This window comes from Pristis pectinata, chromosome 13 (genome assembly GCF_009764475.1).
Source record: "Pristis pectinata isolate sPriPec2 chromosome 13, sPriPec2.1.pri, whole genome shotgun sequence".
NCBI classification, from domain to species: domain Eukaryota; kingdom Metazoa; phylum Chordata; class Chondrichthyes; order Rhinopristiformes; family Pristidae; genus Pristis; species Pristis pectinata.
The window spans coordinates 29,878,019-29,902,715 of record NC_067417.1 but is presented as its reverse complement, the minus strand read 5'-3'; the positions used below and the strand labels follow the sequence as shown (position 1 = coordinate 29,902,715).

At 39.2% G+C, this 24,697-nt stretch overlaps 1 protein-coding gene across 1 annotated transcript in view; it reads right to left on the bottom strand.

The window, feature by feature from the left end:
• The window catches only part of lonp2 (lon peptidase 2, peroxisomal), a 56,161-nt gene that overhangs the window by 21,068 nt on the left and 10,396 nt on the right, over window positions 1-24,697 (bottom strand). Inside the window, exons 7-11 of the mRNA XM_052028583.1 lie at window positions 22,737-22,995; window positions 17,585-17,726; window positions 16,323-16,473; window positions 13,403-13,529; window positions 8,546-8,679 (exon numbers count right to left, since the gene is read on the bottom strand). Of these exons, the coding sequence (XP_051884543.1) occupies window positions 8,546-8,679; window positions 13,403-13,529; window positions 16,323-16,473; window positions 17,585-17,726; window positions 22,737-22,995 (813 nt within the window). The remainder of the gene's footprint in view (window positions 1-8,545; window positions 8,680-13,402; window positions 13,530-16,322; window positions 16,474-17,584; window positions 17,727-22,736; window positions 22,996-24,697) is intronic.

The following is a 24,697-nucleotide window of genomic DNA, read 5'->3' as shown; positions in this document are numbered from 1 at the left end:
CCAAGAAAAGCCAACTCTGAAACAATTCTGCCGACCTTCACTATAGCTTCAGATCTCTCTTACCTTTCAAACAACACTGCAATCTAGCAACATTTCTTAAAAAAAAGGATTGTACAAACTACAAAATCAGCAGCCCAAACTTTTGGGCAAAATGTTACAAAAATAGCCTGATAAAAATAGCACAGAATATTTCTCAGCTCTAATCTAAAGATAAACACTGTAACAGCTATTTTTCTTCTGGAAAGTGCAAACTGTCACCAAGGACATTTTTATACAGTAAACCCAGAGCAGAACTCATTTCTGCTGTAAATTATACAAAGTTGAATATACAAGTTCTCTCCAAAAAGTTTCCGCCCAAATCCTCCTGAAGACCTAACTGGAAGTTCACACAGCACAGGATGGCAAGGTACCTGGGAACAATGATGATCAACCCAAACATCTCTCCATCACTCCATCAACAGCGAATGCAGAAAAAAAACATGGAATTTAAACCAAAAATGCTAACTATCAAGAGGTCTGAGTGGATGAAATATTCAAAGATATTCTTTATTTCATTTTTCCACAGAATTATAATTTACAATATTAGCCCTTTATATCATTGTTAGCTAAAAAAATGTTTGAATTAATCTCACTCTCATTAATTGGTCTGTAGCCTTGTAGGTTATGGCACATCAAGTGTCTATCCGGGTATTTTGCATGCATCAGTTAAATCATCTCTGAGCTTCTTATGATCCAAAGAAAGCAATCGCAGCCTAACCATTCTCTGCTTATAACCAAATTACTCCAGTGCTGGAAACATTCTTATAAGCCTCCTCTATCCCTGTGTATAATATCTTTCTGCTAGTGACCAAATCTGTCTACAATACTCTAGCTGAGGCCTGATTAGTGTGGAATAAAGGCAAGTATCCTAGATGGCTTCCTAACCACCTTCCCTGTACATCTTCCCAACTTCAAGGATCTGGGAATGTTCATTCAAAGGTCCCTCTGCTCCTTTACGGTTATTAGTATTTATCTACAGTGATTTAAGATCAACTACAATCTTATTAAATAACAGTGCAAGTGTTATGAAGAGTCACATGACCTACCCCTGCTTCAATTTCTTATGACTCCCATAGCCACATCTTCCCAGCTGCTTATTATAATGCACCCACCTCTGAAGGAATTTGGAATGTTATCTTCACCAAAAATGCAACAGTGATATTTCCTGTAGACAATCTATTAGGTTAAAAATAAAAACACAAAATGTTGGAAAAACACTCAACAGGGCAGGCAGCAATTGGGGAAATATATACAGAATTAAAGACACACAGGATTAATGTTTAGGGTTGAAGACTCTTTTCAGAAATTCAGTTCTGACGAAGGATCTTCAACATGAAACATTAACTCTGTTTCTCTTTACACAAATTCTGACCTGCTGAGTGCTTCCAGCATGTTCTGTTTTTTTTTAACTTTTAAACTGAAGGACATATTTAATTCCTGGAAATGCACTTGGTTATTTCTTACTTTATTCTTTTTATAGCCTTGCATGATTCTATAACCAGCAATTGTGGCTGAAGGCCAGTTATTTATATTAGCACACTTTGATAAGATATTTATTTAGTAATCACATGTACATTGAAAAACACAGTGAAATGCATCCTTTTGTGTTACTGAGAATGTGCTGGGGGCAGCCCGCAAGTGTCGCCACTCTTCCGGCGCCACCATAGCATGCCCACAGCTCCTAACCCGTACGTCTTTGGAATGTGGGAGGAAACCAGAGCACCCAGAGGAAACCCACACAGACACATGGGGAGAAGGTACAAACTCCTTACAGACTGCAATGGGAATTGAACCCAGGTCGCTGGCGCTGCAATAGCATTACACTAACTGCTATGCTACCATGCCACCCCAAAAATACTTAACTGTCAGGAGTGGGTAATAGTAATCAGTTATTTATTAGTTGAAGTCTAATACAAGACCCCCTCTGGATACAAGACACCCCTCCCCAGCATACTACTAGCTAACGTCCAGGCCATTGAAAACAAAGTTGATGAACTAAGGGCAAGACTGACTTACCGCAGAGAACTGAGGGACTGCTGTGTGCTATGTCTCACCGAAACGTGGCTTACACCTGCTTCACCTGACTGCACCATTCAACCTGAGGGTTTCTCAATCCATTGAATGGACAGTACAGTGTCCTCGGGAAAAGTTAGAGGCAGAAGGGTCTGGTTCTTAATCAATAGCTTGTGGCGCTCAAACATGACGGTCCTGGCGAGCTCCTGCTCACCCAGCCTGGAATATCTAATGGTGAAGTGTCAACCATTCTACCTGCCATGGGAGTTCACTTCAGCTATCCTGATGGCAGTCTACATCCCACCCCAGACAGACATGAAGCCTGCACTCAATGAGCTATAGTCCATGGTCAACAACCTTGAGACAGGATACCCTGAGGCCCTCTTCATTATTGCAGGTGACTTCAACCAGGCCAACCTCAAGAGTGTGTTACCAAAGTACTACCAGCACGTCTCCTGTCCTACCACAGGCCCTAACACCCTTGACTATTGCTACACAACCATCAAAGATGCCTTCTGAGCCACCCCTTGCCCTCACTTTGGTAAATCCACCACCAAGCTGTGCTCCTTCTCCCTGAATACAAACAGAAACGGGAGGGTCCAGTACAGAGAGTCGTACAGTACTGGTCTGAGGAAACAGATGAGCTTCTATGTGCTGCTTTGAATCAGTGGACTGGGCCATCTTCAAAGACTCAGCTGCCAGCCTAGATGAGTATGTCACCACCATCACTAACTTTATCAGCAAGTGTGTTGAGAACTGTGTACCAAAGTGGACAATACGAGTGTTCCCAAACTGGAAACTATGGATGAACTGGGAGATCCACTCCCTACTGAAGTCGAGGACTGCTGCACACAAATCTGGTGATCCTGACCTGTACAAGAATTCGAGGTATGACCTCCGGAAAGCTATCAGGAATGCCAAGAGACAATACCGGTTCAAAATAGAGTCCCAGACCAGCTGTCAGTTATGGCAGGGCTTATGTGCTATAACGGGCTACAAAATGAAGTCAGGCAGCATAGTCAACAACAGCACATCCCTTCCTGGTGAGGCTGGTCATGGCACGCATCAACACCAGCCTCCCAGACAACCTCGACCCACTGCAATTCGCCTACCGCCGTAACAGGTCTACAGTGGACACCATCTCCTGGCCCTACACTCATCTCTGGAGCATCTGGACAGTAAAGACACCTACGTTAGACTATTGTTTATTGGCTACAACTCCGCCTTCAATACTATAATTCCAAGCAAACTCATCACCAAACTCCGAGACCTGGGACTCAACACCTCCCTCTGTAACTGGATCCTTGATTTTCTGACCAACAGACCACAATCAGTGAGGATAGGCAGCAACACCTCCAGCACGATTATTCTCAACACTGATGCCCCACAAGGCTGCGTCCTCAGCCCTCTACTCTTCTCCCTAAATACTCATGGCTACGTGGCCAGATTCTGCTCTAACTCCTTCTACAAGTTTGCAGATGATACCACCGTAGTAGACCACATCTCAAATAACGATGAGTCAGAGTACAGGAAGGAGATAGAGAGCTTAGTGACATGGTGTCATGACAACAACCTTTCCCTCAATGTCACCAAAACAAAAGAGCTGGTCACTGACACTCACCAATTTTTAATTGATACACCACAGAAAGCATCCTGTCTGGATGCATCATGGCTTGGTATGGCAATTGATCTGCCCAGGACTGCAAGAAACTATGTGTCACGGAAACCAGCCTCCACCTCTATACCTCTTGCTGCCTTGGTGAAGCAGCCAGCATAATCAAAGACCCCACCCACCCAGGTCATTCTCTCTTCTCTCCTCTCCCATCAGGCAGTAGATACAGGAGCCTGAGGGCACATGCTACCAGGCTCAAGGACAGCTTCTATCCCACTGTGATAAGACTATTGAACGGTTCCCTTATACGACAAGATGGACTCTTGACCTCACAATCTAACTTTGTTATGACCATGCACCTTATTGTCTACCTGCAATGCACCTCACTGTAGCTGTGACACTTTACTCTGTATTCTGTTATTGTTTTTACCTGTACCACCTCAATGCACTAACTCAATGTATATGCACTGTGTAATGAATTATTCTGTACGAATGGTATGCAAGACAAGTTCTTCCACTGTACCTTGGTACAAGTGACAATAATAAACCAAGTACAGAAGGGATTAATGTGGCAGCTGCAAAGCTTCCATCTTAAAGCTTCCTCCTTTTTATAATATTATTGTTAAAATGCAAATCCTTTACAGAGACTTGCTAAAATTAATGTTAAATTGAAACAAAATGTAGTCATTATTTTAAATTTTTTCGAAAACAGCTGTTGTGCTATTTTCAAGAAAACACTTAAAATGCTAAATAGCTCAAACTTCTCACCTGAAGTTATCATCAACCTTCAGCTAGAGATCTGGAGGATCATCTGCCATTGTATCATACATAGACTAACATTGAAGTGCTGTCACCAAAAACCCAGCAATGATCTCTTATGAAGTTCTCATATATATGGGAGTTAGCTTGGGAATTGCTGGTAGTTACAAATAGAACTGACAGCATTTCTCCAGAAAATCCAGACCAATACAGTAAAATTCCAATAATCGGCACCCTCATGACTTTGGTGGTACCAGACTGGCAGATTTACTGACCATTAGATATTACTCTTACTGAATCCCCAATATACTTTTAATTCAATATCTTTTTAAAAAAAAAGGTATTTCACAGAAGTAACTTTTATTTAATGAACCAGGCAAATTTAAAAGGAGTATAGGGAACATTACCCATTGAGCCAAATGCCAAACCATTGGGATTTCTAAACAATCAGCTGATTATCTGTTTTAATGTACAGCAAAAACTAGCATAAACATTCAACTCCAATACATTAGCTTAAGTGACATCCAACTTTGATCCTGAACGAAATATTTGGTTAAAATCCTAGAACCATAGAACAATACAGCACAATACAGGCCCTTCGGCCCACCATGTTGTGTCGACCATCAAACCGTACCTAAGACTATCTAACCCCTTCCTCCCACATATCCCTCTATTTTAAATTCCTCCATATCCTTACCTAACAATCTCTTGAACTTGACCAACGTATCAGCCTCCACCACCACCCCAGACAGCGCATTCCATACACCAACCACTCTCTGGGTGAAAAAATCTCCCTCCGACATCTCCCTTGAACTTCTGACCCATTACCGTAAAGCCATGTCCTCTCGTATTGAGCACTGGTGCCCGGGAAAGAGGCGCTGGCTGTCCACTCTATCTATTCCTCTTAATATTTTGTATACCTCTATCATGTCTCCCCTCATCCTCCTCCTCTCCAATGAGTAAAGCCCCAGCTCCCTTAGTCTCTCCTCATAATGCATATTCTCTAAACCAGGCAGCATCTTGGTAAATCTCCTCTGCACCCTTTCCAATGCCTCCACATCCTTCCTATAATGAGGCAACCAGAACTGGACATAGTACTCCAAGTGCGGCCTAACCAGAGTTTTGTAAAGCTGCATCATTACTTCGCGGCTCTTAAACTCGATCCCACGACTTATGAAAGCTAACATCCCATAAGCTTTCTTAACTACCCTATCTACCTGTGAGGCAACTTTCAGTGATCTGTGGATATGAACCCCCAGATCCCTCTGCTCCCCCACACTGCCCAGAATCCTGCCATTAACCTTGTACTCCACCTAGGAGTTAGTCCTTCCAAAGTGTACCACCTTGCACTTCTCCGGATTGAACTCCATCTGCCACTTGTCAGCCCAGCTCTGCATCCTATCAATATCCCTTTGTAAGCTTCGACAGCCCTCCACACTATCCACAACACCACCAATCTTTGTGTCATCTACAAACTTGCTAACCCACCCTTCCACCCCCTCATCTAAGTCATTAATCAATATCATAAAAGGTAGAGGTCCCAGAACCGATCCCTGTGGGACACCACTAGTCACAGTCCTCCAATCTGAATGCACTCCCTCCACCACAACCTTCTGCTTTCTACAGGCAAGCCAATTCTGAATCCACATGGCCAAACCTCCCTGGATCCCTTGGCCCCTGACCTTCTAAAGAAGCCTACCATGCGGAACCTTGTCAAATGCCTTACTAAAATCCATGTAGACCACATCTACTACATTACTCTCATCAATCTTCCTGGTCACCTCCTCAAAGAACCCTATCAGGCTTGTGAGGCAAGATCTTCCCTTCACAAAGCCATGCTGGCTGTGCCTAATCAGTCCATGACTCTCTAAATGCTCATAGATCCTATCTCTTAGAATCCTTTCTAACAGCTTACCCACCACAGACGTAAGGCTCGCTGGTCTGTAATTCCTTGGACTATCCCTACTACCTTTTTTGAATAAGGGGACAACATTCGCCACCCTCCAATCATCCGGTACCATTCCCATTGACAATGAGGACTCAAAGATCCTAACCAACGGTTCAGCAATCTCCTCCCTCGCCTCACGAAGCAGCCTGGGGAATATTCCGTCAGGCCCCGGGGACTTATCTGTCTTAATATTTTCTAACAGCTCCAACAAATCCTCTCTCTTGATATCGACATACTCTCGGACATTACCCTTACCAACACTGTCCTCAGCGTCATCAAGACCCCTCTCCTTGGTGAATACTGAAGAGAAGTATTCATTGAGAACCTCACCCACTTCCACAGCTTCCAGGCACATCTTCTCACCTTTGTCTCTAATCGGACCTACCTTTACTCTAGCCATCCTTCAACTCTTCACGTAAGAGGAAAAAGCCTTGGGATTCCCCTTAACCCTACTCGCCAAAGCCTTTTCATGTCAATAACAAGACAGGAGTGTTGATTTTCAAGTCCACGCAGAGACAAGTTGAAAGCTGGGTGTCTAAGTGATCATTTACTGACCCAATGTGGGCTAGAAGAGTCAATTTTTTTTCCAGAGAACTCTCATTGTGGAAGGAAACTATTATAAGGAAATATCAAGCAACCACTCGTGTTAAGTGAAGTAAAATTTTCAAGTCATCGTAACATGCATCCACGATACAAATCTTAGCAACAATCATTAAAGGTTTCCGCCTATTAAAATATTGTTAACAGTTACAGAGAAAACACACTAATTATTTAGCTAATTGATGACCTTGAAGAAAGCTTCCCACAAAGATCCAACAATTTTTGCTGCCAAGATTTTCTTTCCTGACATTAATTTCATTAAATAATTGACCAAATATGATCTTTGACACTCAGAAACGTGATGTTATTAAGCAGACTGAACGACCAATCACACTGAAACACCAAGATACCAAACCACAAAGTAAAACACTATTTTTTATGATCTTAAACATTCACAGAAAGGAAAATACATATTGAGCATGTGAAATTAAGAAAAAATTGCAAAATAAAAAATGTTAAAAAGAGAAACTTTAAATCATTTTCGAAATTGAGGAATAAGACTCCACAAAAAACTTGATTTTCAGCACTTGGGGCCCAGTAGGAATAACAGATTAATATGCCATTAAAATCTCAATTGTACTTAATTCAGCAAGATTTTTCCAGTTTTTGTTTTAAAACAGTAAGAACAGTTCAGAACATGTTGAAGTTATCATCAATTAATTGACTTGAAAAAGATTTCCATCTGTCAGAAATTCAAAAGCGCTCACTGTGGAGAAGAAAATCACTATAATACCACGCTTAACTGCACCCATCTGGATATCAGAAGTTGCTTTTTCACAATATATTGATGATGAATGCTCATCAGAACCACAAAATATAGAACCATATTTTGAGATCTCAAACCTTATGCTCAAAAGAACTGTGCTCAATCCTTATCATTCATCTTTGCCTTAAGCCTTTCCTCAAAAATTGACAATCAGGCCTATAACTCTCCCTTCAACTTCTCCAATAAAGTTTTTCCCATAATGATCAAAGCTAATCACAGCATTCCTGAGGGGGGGTCCCATGAAGACCACATATTTTCAATGTCACATTCTTAAACACATCAAAATCTTTGACTGAACCTATAATTTTATCCATTTAAATCCTTTAGATCTTGTACATGTGCTGTTATTTCAAGTATATAGTTTGCTTTTTAAACAATTATCTTTTTCCTTCTATTATAATTCTCTATTTATACTGGGCTCCATTTTGCAACTTTTATTCCATTGACTTAACTTGCTTGTTCAACTTTAGTCTATTGTATTTTGGTTAGCATTATCTAATTTGGTGTCATTTACCCGTCATGTCAACTTGGACAATATTCCTGACTCTAAAGGCATTAAGAAAAAGCACTATTTCTAGCAAGAGGGAGGGGCACAACAATTATAACAACAATCACCGACATCTCGTCACACATTTTAGTACTTAATATCTGTCTTTCAACATCATACTAAACTACCTACATCAGGAGAATGCATCTTATGAATTATTCTGTTCGGAGGAATGATCTCATTAGTTTCCAGTTTTGTATCCCACCTTTAAAAATCAAATGACTTTTCCCCCTAAAAACAAAACATTCCTTGCATTCTCACCTTCTTTCTCAGTTACTGGCGTGCAACTAGATTTTGTAACCTTATGTTGACTTTCTGCCACTTTTACAGCCACAGCACGACAAATGGCACCTATCTTCCGTTCGAGGGAGCGTACTCCTGCTTCCCTGGTATATCTGAAAGAGACATTTTTTCCTTATGTTTAACTTGTTTTGAAACAGGGTACTCAAATTCTTTCATTATAAATTCACAATGCAGTTGATACTATTAGCATAATGTTACATGATCCATTATTAACCGCGGGACTGTTTCCAATGTTGTATTCTTTATGGGTTCGTTTGAACAGATGTAATCACCTTATTCCTTTGTTTTATAAGAAATTTATCAGCATCAAAATAGAAATCAGAGCAAGAAGCAATCATTTAAGTGGCTCATTGGCAAATGCATTACATTGGGAGTTAATAGTCAAGATTACTTAAATATCATTAAATCTCATCTAAAGAATCCTTGCTTTTCTGACAGAAATTTCGCCTTTATCCTCCTAGTTTCAAAAATTTAGATTGTTCTGTTCTCCGGATAAATTCAGGCTTTCTGAATGAAATAGCCATGAGATTAGTCTTTACTTCTATAAATAAATAATGCAGTCATCCTTTCTCCTTTTCAATAGAAGTCCTGTTTTAACTTCTCCATCCCAGCTCATGCCTCCAAAGATTCTCTAAAAGTATTTACCGAGAATCATGTAATATTTGTTAGAAATTTGCATCAATGGTGTAATTACTAAATTGGACCACAACTTACAACAGTTTGTAAATTGATTCACAAATGCTGCAGAAAATATGATGACCCACTGGAGATCTAAAAAAGTGTCCAATTAATGGCAGGCTCTGGGAACCCAAGCTGGAGCTCTCTTAAAACTAAGAACAGACCTCATTTTTCAAAGATAGATTTGGGAATAATAGAATCATTCAAAACATTCATTCCCACCATTTTTTAAAATTAATTAAAAGATCTTGTCATCTGCATCCTCACAGATATATGGAAAAGGAGAGCCTAGGAGGAGATCAACCAATGATGCCAGGAGGATAGACAGGTGACAAACTCTGTTTAATCTACAAAAACATACTAGCTACAGGCAGTCCCCAGGTTACGCAAGGGTTCCATTCCTGACAACTGTCCATAAACCAATTTTTCCGTGTCAGAAACGTTAGTTTTCTATAGCTATCCATATCATATCGCCCAGCATACACTTGCTATGATTCTTTCGTTTACATGGAACAGTACAGCACAGGAACAGGCCCTTTGGCCCACAATGTCTGTGCCAAACACGGTGACAAATTAAATTACTTCTGCCTGCACATGACCCTATCCATCCATTCCTTGCATATTCACTTGTCTATCTAAAAGCTTCTTAAACACCACTATTGTATCTGCTTCCACCTCTATCCCTGGCAGCCTGTTCCAGGCACCTACCACTCTGTGTAAATAAAACTTGCCCTGCACACCTCCTTTAAACTTTCCCCCTCTTACCCAAAATGCATGTCCTCTAGTATATGACAATTCTACCTTGGGAAAAAATTCTGATTGTCTACCCTATCTATGCCTATCATGATTTTATAAACCTATCAAGTCTCCCCTTAGCCTCCCAACGCTCCAGAGAAAACAAACCAAGTTTGTCCAACCTATCCTTATAGGTCATATCCTCTAATCCAGGCAACATCCTGGTAAACCCCTTCTGTACCCTTTCCAAAGCCTCCACATCCTTCCTGTAATGGGATGACCAGAACTGCACATAATATTCCAAGTGCGGCACAACTGAAGATTTACATAGCTGCAACATGACTTCCTTACTCTTAAACTCAATACTCCAACCAATAAAGGCAAGCATGCCATATGCCACCTTTACCTTCATGTTTCATGGAATATCTTCCACGTTCATCCCAACATTACCCATAATTAAACTAATGGAATATACGTTGAATCTAGCTTTATCATTTTACTATCTTGAAGATTCTTTAAAAATCTATGGCAGAACTTGCGTAAAGTCGGATTTCCATAAGTCACATCATCCGTAACCCAGGGAGCCCCTGTAATTTTAAAATGATCTCCCAATAACAAAACTGTTTAATAGGATACCCCTTTTCCAGTTTATACCAGCAGGGATAGGTGTTACATATTTGAAATGTGGAATAAACAGCTACTTTCAGCAAATCAGGTACTCTAAAAGCCAGACACATTTCCCTATGCAGGAAGACACCTGACATCAAGCATGTTGATAAACTCCTTTAATTTCTATTGGTTGAGGAGGTTAATTTCTCAGCTTTGAAAGATTTAAGTGGAGAAATCCTGGTTCAAGGATAAAATTCCATTCAGAAAAACTCCCCTTAGGACAGAACCACTACATATGCTCACACCCTGACATCAGCTGCTTTCATAGATTCCCAACAATGGAAACACCATTTCCTCTTTTATTTGCACTGGAAAATGGTACCTTTAAGTCTATCATCCTGCTACTGAAATGTTATATTTGCCCATTCAAATATCTGTTGCCTGTACCTTAAATCAGGTCTCATTCAACATCGAGTGGTCACTTTGATACAACTTCAACTATCACCAAATTCATAACACACCATTTACTATTTTGTTTTGTGGTTGCAACTGGTACGTTAGTCAATTCACCATTATTAAGTTTTAATCTTGAACATGCTCTTCAATGTGTAGTTTTATTATGAAAGCCTACCACATACCTTTGAGCAATGAATATGCATGAAAACCTTTGAGAAAATTATTTATCCTAAAGCAACCTCTTTGCTGAGCAAGTTTTGTCTAATCATCGATAAACCCTGTCACTCCAAGGACTCTTTCGCTGCTGGGCAACCCTCAAGAGATCACAGTGAGATAGACTAAAAGCATGCAGAATTCTTAACCCGCAAATACATTCGTCAGATCAATACACTCCTTGCCAATGCAATAATACCCTCCTCCTCATTTTGGCTTTCACCAGCTTTCTGTCCCCTTTATCTCCTATTCTTTTTTTTTCCTCCTCTTCCCAGTGTCACTGCTCTCCTCCCCTTTTCTCCACCATTCCTCCTCTCTCTCTCTCATGTGACCCCCACTGAACCCACCTGACCTAGAAATTGTACGATAATCATACATAAATGGAGGAGTTCAACATTTATGATTTGGTAGTGTTATTGATATACTGCTAATCCAGAGACCTAGAAGATGATCCAGAAAACACGAGTTCAAAGTCCTTGTATCCATTATGAAATATTCAGCTAATTTCACTGTTATGGATGCTTTGACATCTGTCTGCAGAATTGTGTTCAGGAACTGATTTTTTTTCCAAAAACTGAATTCCCCCAATACAAACAAATGAATCATCACAACCTATTTCTATAATTACATCCTTAATAATTTTGTGTATGTAATTTCATGTATATGTTTTACTCTTTGGCACCATGTGGTACTTTAATGTGCACTCTGACAATACATTAGAACTTACCTGCTCATTGAGGTTATATTATTAATCATAAGGTTTATTCTTTTATATAATATAAACAGAATTCCAAGATGTACTTCAAGGTAGAAGGGTGGGTTGGCAAGTTTGCAGATGACACAAAGGTTGGTGGTGTTGTGGATAGTGTGGAGGATTGTCGAAGATTGCAGAGGGACATTGATAGGATGCAGAGCTGGGCTGACAAGTAGCAGATGGAGGTCAATCCAGAGAAGTGCGAGGTAGTACACTTTGGAAGGACTAACTCCAAGGCAGAGTGCAAGGTAAATGACAGGATTCTGGGCAGTGTAGAGGAGCAGAGGGATCTGGGGGTTCATATCCACAGATCACTGAAAGTTGCCTTACAGGTAGATAGGGTAGTTAAGAAAGCTTATGGGATGTTAGCTTTCATAAGTCGGGGGATCGAGTTTAAGAGCCCTGAAGTGATGATACAGCTCTACAAAACTCTGGTTAGAGCACTCTTGGAATACTGTGTCCAGTTCTGGTCACCTCATTATAGGAAGGATGTGGAAGCATTGGAAAGGGTGCAGAGGAGATTTACCAAGATGCTGCCTAGTTTAGAGAATATGCATTATGAGGAGAGACTAAGGGAGCTAGGGCTTTATTCTTTGGAGAGAAGGAGGATGAGAGGAGACATGATAGAGGTGTATAAAATATTAAGAGGAATACATAGAGTAGACAGCCAGCACCTCTTTCCCAGGGCACCAATGCTCAATACAAGAGGGCATGGCTTTAAAGTAATGGGCGGGAAGTTCAAGGGAGATTTTTTTACCCAGAGAGTGGTTGGGGTATGGAATGCGCTGCCTGGGGCGGTGGTGGAGGCAGGTACATTGGTCAAGTTCAAGAGATTGCTAGATAAGCATATGGAGGAATTTAAAATAGAGGGATGTGTGGGAGGAAGGGATTAGATAGTCTTAGGTGAGGTTTAAAGGTCACTACAACATTATGGGCTGAAGAGCCTGTATTGTGCTATACTGTTCTATGATTCTATGATAACACTATTTGGTAAAGTTAAAGACAAAGGCACAAAGGTAACATCTAACACCCTTGTTTCTCATGTAATAAAACTGTAACAACCAATAAAGTCTGTATTTTGCAATTAGGCACGGTACGGTAGCGTAGCCGTAAGCACAATGCTATTACAGCGCCAGTGATCGGGGATTGATTCCCGTTGCTGTCTGTAAGGAGTTTGTGCGTTCTCCCGTGTCCGCGTGGGTTTCCTCCGGGTGCTCCGGTTTCCTCCCACATTCTAAAGATGTATGGGTAGGTTAATTAGGGGGGTTAAGATAGGCGGCGCGGACTGGTTGGGCCGGAAGGGCCTGTTACCACGCTGTAAATAAAATTTAAAAAAAATTTAAAAGTGCTTTACCATAAACATTACTGACCTGCTAATGATGCCTTCAGTTGCTTCATGTTGAATTTGAATCTGTTGGGGTGTTAGCCCATGTAACTCCAATTGTTTAGGAATCAAATGCCTGTGAGCAATTTCGATCTTCTCCTCCTGAATATAGCCTAATATTTGAAGAATGGTGAATTAAAATTAAATCTCGTGCTTAGAATGCAATTTCAGCTACACATGCATATAAAAATTAACATATTCTTGCTTCTCCTTAATGAAGGGAAAATTTCACAATCCTCCATTCAACTTGCAATGCTCCCTTAAATGAAGCATTACACCACATTAGTTTATAATACATTGCTGTACAATATCCAGTACAAACGGAATGGAAATTGATCCTATAATGCAGAGCTACTGCTGTTAAACATGACAGTGAACAGAATTACATAAATACCAAAAGAAATTTAAATAACCATGGAAAATCATAGAAAAAGGTTAATACATTCTGAATCAACATTTCCAACCCAACATTCAGGTAAATCACCTCTGATACTTATTTTCCCAAGCTACCAAGAGACACAACACTTTACCTTTCATCTTTTCCCTTCCCACTGCACAGGACCCCAAATGGTTTTTCCAGATGAAACAAAAGTTTACACATTTCATTCATTTCACAATGCAGTTTTCTCCACGTTGGAGAGAGAAAATACAATTTGGGTATGGGGTATATAATGACTAGAACTTGAGATATTGGGATTCATGAGCAATCTTTGCAGTTGAAAATAGAGTAAGACACATCTCAGGCCTACCAGAGCAGGAAAAGTCCATGATAACTTAGCTCTAGATATGCAGGGAAAGTTCTTTGAACAGGACACAACCCAGGAAAACAGGCCTTTGGCAAGGGACAGAAGCAAGGGACACAGAGCCACCTTCAACTTTCCACTGTTGGTGTTTGCCCCCATCATCCCACTTGTATCCATTATTTCCAATGCTCACCACCCCATCATACGCACTGATTCATTCCCCCATCAATCCTCAATCATCAAAATGCTCCTCAAAACTTATCTGCTTGACACATTTCCTCAATCTACTGCAACAATATACTTAATTATATAACCAACCTTGCCCTTCAATCATCTAGCAACTCCTTTCAATCTTCTGCCAAAAACTTCCATCTTTAAACATGGCTGACTATTCTAGGCTCCCAAATTATCTGACCCACACCATCCCAATGATATGTCCAATTTCAACCCCAATCACCTGCTCTATTCCCTTTCCTTACTCAACCTGCTACCTCTGCACTCTTCGTAGCAGTGGGATCTCACAGAGGATGCGCCCATTCTAGTGACCACACCACCCTGGAGTTCATGCACAGCAGAATTTGCAAGGCTCTTCCATTCAAGAACTGCGGCATTCCTTTGAAATTTCCTTTTGCTATTCTCTGCCCTAAAGGAAGACTACCTCAGTGTCTCCAGTAAATCTTTTCAAGAAGTCCCCTAGATCAATGGCTTGCTTCCACCAAGAAGTGGAAGGTGCCCGCGGTTGATTTCTTTAAATATGGGATAGCCATTAGACACCACCTAGCACACAAATCTTAATGATGCCCAAGACAACTGGAGACCAGGCTCTGGTGCACAGATTTAGCATATGTATTCCAATTACATATAAGCATACTCTGACCACACATCAATCATAAACACACATTTTGCTCATCTCCCCTTCCTCACATAGCTCCCCCACTCCATCCTGATCTCCTCCCTCAGTCAATGCATCAACGATGACGAGGCCGTCAGTACTAAAAGGAGCAGTTTGAAAGATATCTCAATCAAGACTGTGCATGAGTGTCCTTGACCCCATTCCAGAGTGCAAAATTGGCACGATGCAACAGCCCAAAACAACTGAACACTCATAAGGCCATACCAGGAAAGGACCAATTTCCTTTCCTAAATGAAATTTGTGAACCAGGTGGATTTTGACAACAATCTATAGATTAACAGTTGCTATTATTGATGCTTCATTTTTATTTCAGATTATTTAATCAACCTAATTAAAAATAAGCTGAACTTTGGGACATACCACATGGGCATTTGCTTCAAAGTGGAAAGCTGATTGAGGGATCACCCACACTGGTATATAAAAAAAGCTTCATCTCTCAAATATCACTGGATTTAGGCTGGAAAAACGCAGAAAGGAGAAAACAAGCAATAAAGCTAGACTGGAGGAGTGAGGAATTTCTACCAATGATGAAGTATTATCTGGGTCTATTATAAATAGCACACAAGGTAGAGCCTTAACAGATTAAGAGTGGATTAGGAAGGCGAACTTTCTTAAAAATCATACCCCCTCCTTGCTACCAACCACAGTGTGCATCATGAGAAACAAATTATGGACCATCTCCTGATATGCTCTGTTGCACCAAATTACAGTTCATAGTACCAAACGAAACAGCGATCTATGCAGATCACTAAGAGTGTCATCTAGAAAGGTTGGGCTGGAAGCATGCCAAACAACTAAATGGAGCATAGAGAGAGAATTAAGAGTATTACATCATGTATTTACCAATTTTTAATAGAGTACAGTTTATCCAAATTATACTATCCACTCCTACATCTTCATCATAATGTTGAAAAATAAACTCAAAATATGGATACACGCATTCAAACAAACAGAATTCCATTCACCAATATCTGAATACCAGTTAAATCTAAAAGGCCAGTTTCAATCAAGAGGCATGACAGGAAATCAAGACAGCAATGTCTTGGATTTCATATCTAATCATTTTAATTGATGGAAAACAATGGACAGTGTGTTTCAAATCAATCGCTCACTGCACCAGACCCTATTGGTAATGCACCACCAACCCTAGAAATGATAAAAGAGCCCACAGCAGTGCTAGATCCATGGTTTATTTTTTTAAAGTTTACAACTCTGGCTTTAAAACTTGTAATACTTTGGGATTTGTTTACCTGGCACTTGGATGAGTTCCATTCTATCAAGTAAAGCTGGAGGGATGGTAGCAGTAGTGTTGGCAGTAGCTATGAAAAGCACTTGGGATAGGTCAAAGGAGACATTCAAATAGTGGTCAGTGAAACTATGATTCTGCTCAGGATCTAACACCTGAAAATAAATGAGGAACATGAATTATTCAATTAACATACAACCATCAGTGCAGAGAACAGGAAGAACAGAACATTGACACCTGCTATAAAAATGCACATTGCAAGAAGACCAAAAACACTGTTAGATAACCTTTTCATTATGTTATTTTCCCTAACATCCTATTTTTAGGGTCTTATTGATATCTTATGTTGGTTGTAGGGGATCCATTACACTCATTTTTAGTGAATCTAATAGATCCCCAACAACCATCATAAAACATCAGTTATAAACAATAAACTATCAAATGAATTCTGCAGTCACTCTTCAACCAAAGGGGTGTTCAGTTTCTCAAAACATCATCATCTCAAGGAGGAAATATTTACTTTCAATTATGTCTTAGCTTCCAATAGACTGGAGCAGGTAAGGAGAAATATTTATGGTGGAGACCTAAATGGGAATAATTGCTTAAGTAATAGCCTAAATAGTGCAATTGAATGTTAAATGATTAGTGGGAATACAGATCTTTAAGGGTACAAGACTAGAATAAATGTTTCTGAACCTGCTCATCCCTTTTTTAAATAAGCCCCATGATTGTTAAAACACAAATGTTTTGAGATATTTAAATCTGTTAAGATGCTTTATCACTAGTCTCCCTCATGCCTTCTTCAGCCCTGGTTAAAGTAGGTTGAATACAAAATTTATTTATTCAAAAATAGAAGAAATGACAGCCTGCAATGGTGAAATTTCTATGCTGGACAAAGAAAGTACGAGGGGAAATGGAATTTTTCAAACTGAAAGGTTGCCTAGTAGTTTCCACTTGCTTATGCATCGTGTTCCCACTTTTTTCTAAAATACAATGCATTTAAACCATAATCAGCTAAGCACTGGCAAAAATATAGTGTGAATACAGTTCAAGAAAGAATAAAATACAAGCTTGTCTGCATCAAAATTTCAGTGGAGCTCAGTGCTTCCTCCTAAGCCAAGAAAAATATCATGTATAAAAGCTTGTTTATCATAGTTTTTCTTCAAATTACTAATTGTATTGTCAATAGAGAGCAGTAGGGCAAATGCACTAGTTGCCCAATTCAACCACTGTGTAATTTAAATTGTGGAATATTCCATTTTGTACCTCCAACAGAGCTGCTGCAGGGTCTCCTTGTAGACTTTTTCCTAATTTATCTATTTCATCTAGCAGGAACACTGGATTATTCACACCAACAGTCCTTAAACCATTGACAATTCTGCCAGGCATGCTACCCACATATGTTCTCCTGAAAGACAAAACGCTCCAATATTTTAAAAGGCACAAACTATTTTAGCACAGTTTTTGTTTTAAATATATACATGGGTATACTTGAGGGCAATAATGGATGGCACCAACTGAAGGGAGGCACCAACTATAGGAACAAGATAAAGTTGTTGCTGTTTCATTATTTTACCAACATTTTAAAAGGCAGGTTTCTTTATGAATTGTTTCCATATCTTTCCAATCATACTTGGAGGTTGAAAACAAAAAAAAAGTGTATATGCACTAAACTACTTGGTCATATTTACTTAGGTTTTTAAGAAATTCAATTTATGAAGTTTAAAAGATGCAGCAAAATATGCAAAAAAAAACATTTCATAAGAACAAAGCAAATAGAATTGGTCTAAAGGGAATCTGTTCAGAATGTGGTTCTGAAACTAATTTCAATGAACTCATACAAAAAACAAACTGCTGGAGTAATAATGGGTCAGGAAGCATCTGTGGAGGCAGAGGGATGGATGGTCAACGTTTCAGGTCAAGACCCCGCTTCCTCCAGCAATTTTTTTGCTCCAGATTACTGCATCTCGTGTCTCTTGAATGAACTCATGTTCATGTAGCTATGTTACTTTTCCAAATGATTCCCCACAAACCCACTCTCAGTGATAACAATCTTCTACCCCCATTCACAACACCTTTTGCTGTTCATGCATTATTTCAGCTATTTCAATAATTCCAAGCTGACTTCACATCTTTCATTCTATATAAACATGTGCATTCAAAATTCTGCTGCCCTCATCCTAACTTGCATCCGACACTCATGTTTGCTTATCTGTATAGGCTTCTGTTTCAGGAAAGCTACAATTTCAATATTTTCATCCTCATTTTCAAATTGAATTCACCATTTCCCACCTTTGTAGCTTCCTCCATCCTTATAATCCTGCTAGTTCTGCGCTCCTCCAATTTTGTCCCCTTGTATATCTCTGATTTTAGACTTTCTACCATTGACAGACATCCTGTCAGTTGCTTGGTATTTAAGTAGTGGAATTCCCTCCCTATATCTGTGTTTATATCTCTTTTCTCCTTTAACATGCTACTCAAAACCACCTGTTTATTCAAGCTTTTGGTCATATGTCGCAATATCTGCTTACGCAACTCATTTTGGTTTAATAATTCTGTGAAGCACCTAGGGGAACTTTACTTTGTTTCCACATCAGTGCAAGCTGTTGCTAATTAAAGCCACTGATATATGTGACCACATTCCTTTCATCAGTCAATTAAATTTGGAAATTTTACCTTGAACAATATAAAACTGCTCAGAGACCAGTGTCAAAAAGAAAGACAAAAATATGAAGATGACTGTGATCAGCTTAAAGCTATCAATTTGTTAGCTTGACAGATATTATACTCAAATAGAAAAAGGAAATTACAATAGAGTGTAGATAGACAAGTGCCTAGGTAAAATTACGTATATTAGTATGGGGGAGTTTGAGATCATCCACTCTAGATTAGCATGGATTCACGGAATATTTGATTTTACAAGGTTAGATTACAAGGAAGGACTGCATAAACTTGGTTTGCAGTTCGTTGAGATGGTTAAGTAGTGTTTGACTCAAAGTCAAAACAGTAAATGTGACTAGCAAAGGGACTCTCCTGGATAAACTACTTGTTCCTGTGGTGGAATCCAGAACAAGGGAGAGATCCAGAAAAAATAAACTCTATCTTAAAATAAAAACGAGCATATTTTGGCATGAAATTAAGAAAAACTTTCCCCACAGAGAGGGAATTAGAAATATGGAACTCATCTAAATGGCTATAAAAGCAAAGCCAGCTGAAAACAAGGATCTTGTGGAAAGGTAACAAGAGATATTTAATTGAATGGTGGAACAGATTCTTGTGGCTGAGTGGCCTATTCCTATTCTCATGATATATACAGGTTTCCATCATTGCAAGTAACAAGCTGACAAGTGAGAGTTCAGTTCTGAGTGCAAAGGGAGTTTGGAATGAGTAATTAAAATTTTATGGAAAAAAAGTCTTAGAATAAATTTGTCAACCTTTTTTTTAAGAAAGTAGTTCAGACAACTAGCTGGAGAGGATTGAACACTGGAAAGTCCTCAGGTAAGTACAAAGATATCAGCATCATTTGTGTTTTGCTGACAGAAAAATGTATACATTCAAATTAATTCTACCAAAGTCAGAGTTAGATACACTGCACAAATTATTCTTACCCCAATTGAATTCATTTTCTTTTTCCAATTGAAAAACAAATAAATTGAAGTCTCAAAATAAAAGACAGCCTATTTACATCCTCCTCTGTACTCACAATCTCATTTAGCTTAGTTTTGTCAGCAAACTTGGAAAAACAGTATATCCTTAACTTTTACAGGAGACATACTGCAGAAACAGCAGCAAATCCCAAAAACCAGAACACCATTTATTCTCCATTGACTTTGGGAAATTATTTTGCAGGTGAGATTTACAGAGCTGAATTGATATTTGATATACAAGATATTTATTTATTAGTCACATGTAGATAAAAACACACAGTGAAATACATCTTCTTACGTTACTGAAAGTGTGGTGGGGGCAGCCCGCAAGTGTTACCACTCTTCCGGCACCAACATAGCATGCCCACAGCTCCTAACCTGTACGTCTTTGGAACATGGGAGGAAACCCATGCAGACATGGGGAGAACATACAAACTCCTTACAGACAGTGGCGGGAATTGAACCCGAGTCGCTGGTGCTGTAATAGCGTTATGCTAACCACTACACTACCGTTTGCTGGGAGATTTGCCGTGAATCCCCTCAAGGTTTTAGTGGACATTCAGAGGCACCAACTCTGGGTGTTTAGTGGGACATTTAATACTTTACTTGGGTGGTGAGGAATTTTGCTTTTCAGCACATTGCCCAAAAATTTCACACTTAAGAATAAAGGCAAAACTCCCTCAGGGATAAGCTAGAGGCTCAAATTTGTTGTGTTGAATGATTTTCTCATTAGCAAAACAACCAAACGTTTAAAAGTTATGTCAATACTACACTGCAAATCTGCAATACCACAAAAGTTAAATAGGTCAAAAGTTAAGGCCTGCCCTTTGATCCTCTCAGCCAAATTTTGATATAGATTATGAAAACCTAGATACTAAGCACCATTCATTGTAGTATCCCACTAGCCATAGCCAGCCATTCTGTGAATCTGTATATTATTCACAATTCCATATGCTTTAACCTGTTGCCCAACCTCCTGTGGGCAACCTTATATTCTTCTGAAAATAAAACCACTTCCAATGGTTCTCTTTTCTCTACTAGTCACATCTTCAAAGAACTTCAAATTAGTCAAACTTGATCTTCCTTTCATAAACCCACATTGGGTTGTTCAATCCTATTCTTCTTTTCAAGGTGTTCTGTTATAACACCCTTTATTTTAGATTCCAGCTTTTCCCTACCATTGACATTGGATTAATAGGTTGATAGTTCTTTCATTTCTTTCTTAAATAGTGGGGCCACATTTACTACCATCTAATTCACAGGAACAATTATAGAATCTATAGAACTTTAGAAGATAAATATAGCATCCAGCATCTCTAAAGCCACCTCTTTGAAAACTCTGGGATGCAAGTCATCAGGTCCTGAGAATTTATCAGCTTTCAAATTCTCCAACTTCTCTTGTACTTCTTTAAAAAAAAACTAATTCTTAGTTCCTTCAGTTCCTCCTTCACTCATTCCTCATTTGATTCTCTAATACAACTGGCAGGCTTTGGTGTCTTCTTCTGCTGAGATCTGGTGGTAGGAAGAAGTAGAAACCAGAAAGAAATGGGAACAGAATTTCCATTCTTACTTTTAGCCAGTGGCCCACGTTGGAAGTGAATGAATTTTTTTAGGACAACCTTGTTTTTAGCTGTTATGGGTCAGGCTCTGTATGTTAAATATCAAGACATACTTGGACATAAAGAATGACTATTTGAGTTTGACATTCATCTGGGCTAACACAGCTTAGCAATATCATTGCTTTGAGTGAAAGAAGAGAACAATCACCAGATGAAATGTTATTCTGCATCTTTTAGGGTGACATATTGATGCAGCTGGTAGAGCCTCTGCCTCACAGTTCCAACAACCTGTGTGTGTGGAATTTGCACATTTTTCTGGTAACTACACGGTTTTCCTCCAGGTGCTCTGGTTTCTTCCTATATTCTAAAGACATCCGGGTCAGTAGGTTAATTGGCTGCTGCAAATTGCCTCCAGTTGGGTGAAAGTATCCAAGGGGAGGCGATGGGAATGTGGGAAAAATAAAAGACTCACCATACAGCATTTTATTGAGTTATTCATGACCTGGCAAAAATTTTTTATAAAAGAGAAAATTGTAAACAAGAAGCATACGTGTTAAAGACCTGAAACAAATGCAGCAACTTGGAAGGTGGCTGTAGAAAAGCTTTATGTACAGGATTACCAATAGAAACGTAGGAACCAGGTCTTGAGGAGCATGTGAGCTTATTAAGTACCAGTCACCTCAATCTCCTTTTCCTTTTTGGATCTTTTGTAGGTCCAGCTGTGCTTAGAACAAGAGTCAAATATTTTCTAGGCCCGTACAACATAATACTAGAAGCCATAATTAACTACGAACCAATAGTGATTACAATTGTCTCTAAGAAAACAGCAAAGTATGATTACACTCAAGGACAATATTGGCCTTTGTTACAATGCTCCTACATTCCAATGAACAAATGAATAATAGTCACTTGGACATGGCTATACCCTATTAAGGGATCGACAATTTCAGGATGTAGGGAGAAAATTAACTGTTATTTTAATGGCATCCCTTGCTACAGAATTGTTTACCTACCTTCCTGACATTATTTTTAGAAGCAATTATTTGAGGCAAATTAAAACAAAAGCGATCCAGTTAAAATAGTGGCATGAAATGTGTAAGAGTTAGCAAGTGAATGACTGATTGTCGTTAAAATCAAGTTTACAGAAATACAAAGTTTCAAAATATTACTTTTATATAAATATGCATTTTTATATTAGTAATTGTGCGTTACCTGTGACCACGAATGTCAGACTGATCACATACTCCACCCAATGCTATCCTGTAAAACTCCCTGCCGAGGGTCTTCGCTATGGATCTGCCCACGCTGGTCTTGCCCACGCCTGGAGGTCCCACAAAGCAGAGGATAGGTCCTTTCAAATTGTTTTTAAGTTGTCTAACAGCAAGATACTCCAACACCCTCTGTTTGAGCTTCTGCATCGCATAATGGTCACTGTCAAGTAAAACTCTTGCAGCACGAAGGTCTAGATGATCTGGAAACCAATGACATTAAACATACTCCATTATATTCCTTTTAATTCTATCACAAGAGCCAGGACCATTTTTTTCATGGTTGGTTTGTATGTCTCTGTTGCACTCGGACTTAGCAGGTTAAGGACGACGTGACATATTAAATCACCAAATGCTGAATGCAGTTTTACTTTTCTGGTTTTGTGGAAATGCTTTATTTATTGCAGTAAAAAGAAAACGTGTGATAAAGCTAATGTTTTGTACAAAATCTGAACAAATTTGATATGATGGAATTCCTGACGTCCTTTGAGGAGCTATAGCTCTGGTATAATCTGCTTTCAGCATTTGCCATTTATTATGCTTTTTATTGAGATCTGTAAATACAGTTATTAGCTTTTTATGACAGTAGCCCCTTGATTTACATTATAATGTTTACCATTTTGAAGAGAATTTATTAAAGAGGTCTAAACCCAAATTAAATCTGGTAAGCAGATTATTACAACAGGAGTAACAGCTTGTACAAAATGATTATCAAAAAACTACAGCTTCCAGATTAGAGGGCAAAGGAATTAATGGCAGTGAACAATTAGGAACATTAATAAAGCAATTTCAGTTGACAAAACTCAATCTGCAAAGATAAATGATGTGTTTGCTTACATATTTATAATAATCAATTTTCTTCTAAAGCCAGTAAAAATGTAGACATTTTAAATCAGCCAATGGAAATTATTGCTGGCTTGTCACCCATAGTTTGTATAATGTAGAACAACAAATGGCTGCTGCTTTTCAGTCCGTTACAAAAATACACACTTCCAGCACACAATTTCATATCATCTTCCCGTTACCCATCAACAATCAAACAGCTGCAGCCACTTAATAAATTACATTTCAGCAAATTTGCATGCAATCACATCAATCCAGTGTGCGAACTGCACAATCTGCATGAATATATGTAGAGTGTTCCATGAGACCAACTACTACAATCAGCAGTTTTTTTTCCTCTGTATTTATAGCAAATCCTCAAGGTTTAAAAGGCAGTGCTTGAATTGTAAGTGATTTTTATGAGAGGCTTTATGAAAACTTAACCCCTTCAGATCTGAAGGGCTTGGAATGTATTTAATGAGATATAGGTTACTGCTATAAGAGATTACACGAGACTAAATGTAACAAAAGAATATTGATGGAGACTAGATTGTAGATGCTAGAATCTGGAGCAAAAAAAAACACCAAACTGCTGGAGGAACTTGGCAGGTCGAGCAGTATCTGTGGAGGGAAAGGAATTGTTGACATTTTGGGTCGAGACCCTAAAAGAACATAAATACAAGGGAAAAGTACACAGAAAAAAGGCAAAATTTGAAAAATTGGGGGCAGGGGAATGGGGAAGGAAAGATCAAGCAGGCAGGGAAAACTGGAAACACGAGAGACCGCAGATGCTGGAATCTGGAGCAACTCAGCAGGTCCTGATGCAGGGTTTCAACAATTTTTTTCCTCCTACAGATGCTGCTCGACCCGCTGTGTTCTTCCAGCAGGTTGTTTGTTGCTACAGAAAACTGGAAATTTGGCAATGAAAGAGAAGCTAACACAGATTCCTCAGAAGTGAAACCCTTAATAAACGTGTTCAGATGATGATTCTGCACTGTGTCAAACCTAACTTTGCATTAGAGATCACAAGTACGATCTTTACTATTTCCCCTCTATAATTAGGAGATAAAGCACAAAGCCAGA